Source organism: Triticum aestivum, chromosome 6A (genome assembly GCF_018294505.1).
Source record: "Triticum aestivum cultivar Chinese Spring chromosome 6A, IWGSC CS RefSeq v2.1, whole genome shotgun sequence".
NCBI lineage: Eukaryota > Viridiplantae > Streptophyta > Magnoliopsida > Poales > Poaceae > Triticum > Triticum aestivum.
Window position 1 is genome coordinate 122081801 of NC_057809.1, and position 4261 is coordinate 122086061.

General features: G+C 49.0%; 1 protein-coding gene across 1 annotated transcript; it reads left to right on the forward strand.

The window, feature by feature from the left end:
* The first annotated feature begins 1231 nt into the window (after nt 1-1231).
* Nucleotides 1232-4011, forward strand: LOC123132436 (uncharacterized). The gene is made up of 3 exons (XM_044552225.1): nt 1232-2623; nt 3065-3398; nt 3538-4011. The coding sequence occupies exons 1-3, from the start codon at nt 1241-1243 to the stop codon at nt 3786-3788; spliced, it is 1968 nt and encodes a 655-aa protein (XP_044408160.1). The 5' UTR covers nt 1232-1240; the 3' UTR covers nt 3789-4011.
* Nucleotides 4012-4261: the final 250 nt, after the last annotated feature.

The window sequence follows — 4261 nt, forward strand, 5'->3', positions numbered from 1 at the left end:
ATTTCGGGTGTTAGTTCTGAAAACCCAAAATTTTAAAAACCTGAATCACTTGGGTAACCCGAACGCCCAACCTGACTGTCTACGGTCCAAACTTAGGAGCTGTTCGGCAGTCCTTTGGCTCCCTGAAATTTAAGAATTTGTGAAGCTTTCTTTTTCCTGCTCCGTCGTTTTTAGCTACAGCTCCACCAACTCCTAAAACGGACTTAGGGAGCAGAAGAGTCTCCGAAGAGGCCCTTAGCAGTCAATGCCACGCAGTGCCCGCAATCAAAGCCCAAGTGTTACCCACCGGATGTCAACACACACAAATACATAGAGAATTTCATACGACTGACCGTAGTGAGCTACGTATGCAAGTAGAGTGACCGTATTATCCGCAGAAAAAAAGTAGAGTGACCGTATTTCAGGGTATTTCTAACATCCATGACCAAAGGGAGACAGCAAGACAAGTTCAGGGACCGCATCTGATTTATTTTTTTTCCTCAAAAACGATAACGATGCGAAGATTAGCAGCTCAGCCACGGCCCACGAGGAGCGGCCCAACCCAGGTAGAAGACCGCATGAAGGCACTGGAGTCGATGGATCCCAATCCCCAATCTGTTCGGCATTCTCACCCTCCCCACGGGACCACGGCCCTAGCCGCCGCCGCCGCCGCCGCCGCCGCAGGGGAACCCTATCGGGCGAAGAGCGGGTGAATCGTGCAGTGAGCCGACGTAGGATCGCCGTCGACACACCTAGTGTCAAGGGCAATTACTTCTGGCCTGATGTCTCTCACAGTCGGCGAGGAGCTCCCGAAGAAGGTTCGGTTGTCTTGCTTCCACGACGCCGGCGCCGATGGGGAGGCTTCCATCCGCGCTGAGTTGGGGAATCCGATGGAATTGGATTTAATGCAATTCTATAAGGAAGCGCTCAGCAGGCTTCCCATCGCTGACATGCCCGAGATTTTGTCCTGCGTCATCCGCGGTGGCCACTGCATCGGCCTACTCGATCCGGTGTCCAACATCATTTTCAACGCCCTCAATCATCTGTGCCATCGCAAGTGCGGCGGGGGCAGCAGGAACATCAAGGGGAGGCGACCTTGCGCAGCTCAAGTCAACATCAGCAAGGGGAAAGAGGAGAAGGAGAAGGGGCCGCCTACCGAGCCTTCGTTTGTTCTTATATCATTTCGTTCCTACAATGGCCTGATTGCATTCATGCGGATCTACTTCCGGTATCTATCCATGGAGCAGGCCATGCTCTATCCATGGAGCAGGCCATGCTCTACCTCCGCCTGGCTGGTGCCGACCTCGCCGCCGCTGTCCAGCTCGGCGAGAACCAGCAGTTCGCTCCGGAGGACCGTCCCGCCACTGGTTCCCCTGATCTCTGCTGCGGCAGGACCCAATTTGCTCTCAAAGTAGCCGCATTCATATCAGGGCACCCCGTGCCAGACGATCTGGTGCGGCTCGCAAAGTTTCTTGTCCCATTAAAAGATCACACTGTTCTCGCTGCTGTGCTGAAGAAGGGGGTCTCTCTCAGTGTCAGCGACATCAATGGCATCCTAAATTTCCTTCGGTTGCAACACTATGCAGCCTCCCCTGCCGTCCAAGTCACATTCCAAAGCCGCCCTTATTCCACTGGTATGGATTTATCTGGACTGGAATTAGGAGGCCTGTTACTAGATTCAGATAAGCGCCCTGGCCACTACTTCTGTCCATTGGGTGAAAACTATGTCGCCGACGTAGTTGTCTCACGCTCTGATGGACATATTTCGAGCATCTGTGACTTGAGGGCTCCTGAAACGATGAAGAAAATGTTACTGGACTCTTTGAATGCTGCTGCCACCACTATTGTCAAGTACACTCCTCAACACATAGGAAGGAATCTTATTGCTGCACCTTCCACCACTGCGTGCCAGTGTGAGCACACCAGGTATCTGAAGATGTGCCTCACCGATACCATCCACGCTCTTTATATCAAGGCAGTGTCTTTGCTGCCGCACAATGCGCTCCACAAGCATCTCCGTGGTATCCTTGTTGCTGGGCATTGCTATGGCCCGTTGGACCCTGTGTCTAACATAATTCGCAATGCCATATGGTACGACAGTGTATACCCTCTGCTGGAGATAGACACCGTAACTGAGCCGGACATTCTTGACAGCCAATCTATGCTTCGCATGGAGGCCCGCTCCCTTGATAGCCTTCTGGCCATGATCTGCACAGCCAGTGGTTTTTCAGAGCACATGGCCCTGGAATACCTTTGCTACAAGCAATGTGACCTATCTGTGGTGTTACAAAGGGCAACCAAGGAGGTGTGCTATAAAGCCTATGTTGCTGCAGGCCAAGCTGGAAAGCACCCCTACCATTTGGAGCTTGCATCATTTCTTACCTCCATGCCACCCCAAGACACCCTGCTGACTGGTGAAGCAACTGGAAAAGGCTATGTCATTTCTGATGCTGTTCTGGAGCAAGTGTACAAAATAATGGAAGGTCAAAGCCCATCTACTGCACCATCAGATATTCAACCTAGGCTATGCCCACAGGCCTGGATGATGCTGGCATCTAGGAAGGACGAATTCGCGCAGAAGCAGAAGTTCCTTGGTCAAATTTTAGAGCAATTGCTGCTTGACTACTCGAATCAGCATCCTTGGGTAATTATAAATTCATCTCTTAATTGCTTGTTGTACTAGTTTGCACAAAATCTATTTGGTGGTGGGGGGTTCTTCCAGGAACGTATGTTTATCTTAATTAAGCTTGGACAAAATTTGTTCTTAGGGAAGTTTGTGACAACTGCTTCTCTTTGGAATATATATTCCATTCCATCTAAGCTTGGAAAATTCTGTACCTAGAAATTTTTCTTGCACTTGTTTCATCTAAATTAAGCTTGGACAAAACCTGTTCATTGAAAAGCTTTGAATTGCTTCTTGTAGGAATATATTTCATCTCCATTAGTCTAGTTTTTATATATAATAGTTCAGAAACCGTTTTTGAATATATTTGTTCCCTGCAAAAAGGTGCTTGCTTGAGGAGGACATTCTATTTCTTGAATATAACCTTACGCTGCGTCACTTGGCTCAAATTGATTGTTGTAGGAACCTGTTCCGAGACTTGATGTCATATGTGGTGTGAAGAAAGGCGACCACGGGCATTCAAAATTCTACCATGTTAATTTCTTGGTGTATTATGATGATGTTTCTTCCGCACGTATGCTCTTCTTCGCTGAAGTTTGGGAGTCAAGCTTTCAGGCCAAACGATCGGGACCTAACACATCTGTGAGTTTGGTTACTCAACCATGCACTAGAAAAAGTCGCCAGGTTGAATCTGGTGTGCAGTTCGTCAAGGTTTATAGTAAATCTAGTCGAAAGCAATCAAAAACTTCATTTTGTTGCCCACTACCTCATTACAGTCCAGATCATCCATACCTTGGTAAGTGCATTTCTGTCTTCTAAACTTGGTGGAATAAATCTTTTGGATTGATCTCCTTAAATGAATCGATTATAGCAGATTTGAGATCATTGCTAGGCCTGCCTCATGCATGTCTTAATCTCCTTTTATCAATACGCAGGGCGTTGCGATGTGTGTGAGCCTATTTCAAGCAAAATTGCGCACCCACCATCTGGGAACCATATTGGTGCAAACTACAAGGGGCTTGGGGAACTCTTGGAATATCTGAATGTGCGTCATTATAATCCTTCTGCTGCGGATGCCATAACAGAGTCAGATTTTGTGTACTTTGATTGCCTTAGGGACGCCAAAATTGCCGAAGTTCTCAGTGACATGTGCTCTTTGGAGGAGAAGAAATTGATCATCCGCTAGTCCTAATTAGGTGGAGAAACCAGTTCCTTGAAATACCTGCTACTTAAAATGGCTCTAACGCAGTCTCTTCAGCTTATAGCGTCTTATTGCAAGTTAAATGTCTGATTTATATGTATGACCACAGTACATATATATTGTATCTATTGTGATGTCTTTAGTACTCTCTAGCTATCACTAATGCATGTAACACTTATCTCTGTCTGTTTAATTCGCAACTCAATGCATCTATTATCCTGCCACACAAGTTGTGACACCCCCCCCCCCCCCCCCCCGCCCCCGCGTCGCTCCCAGGGGGCGACTCGGGTGGCGAAACCCTAGCCGCCACCTCAAACTCCCCTCCTCCCCTCCCTCCCCTCGCCGTCGCCGGAGGATACCGGCGGGCGTAGCCCTCGCCGGTGGACGGCGGCGGCGGGGCCCTTGTCCGTGGGCTCGCGCGCTGCTGTTTGTGCGATGGAGCGGCGGGAGCGCGCGGT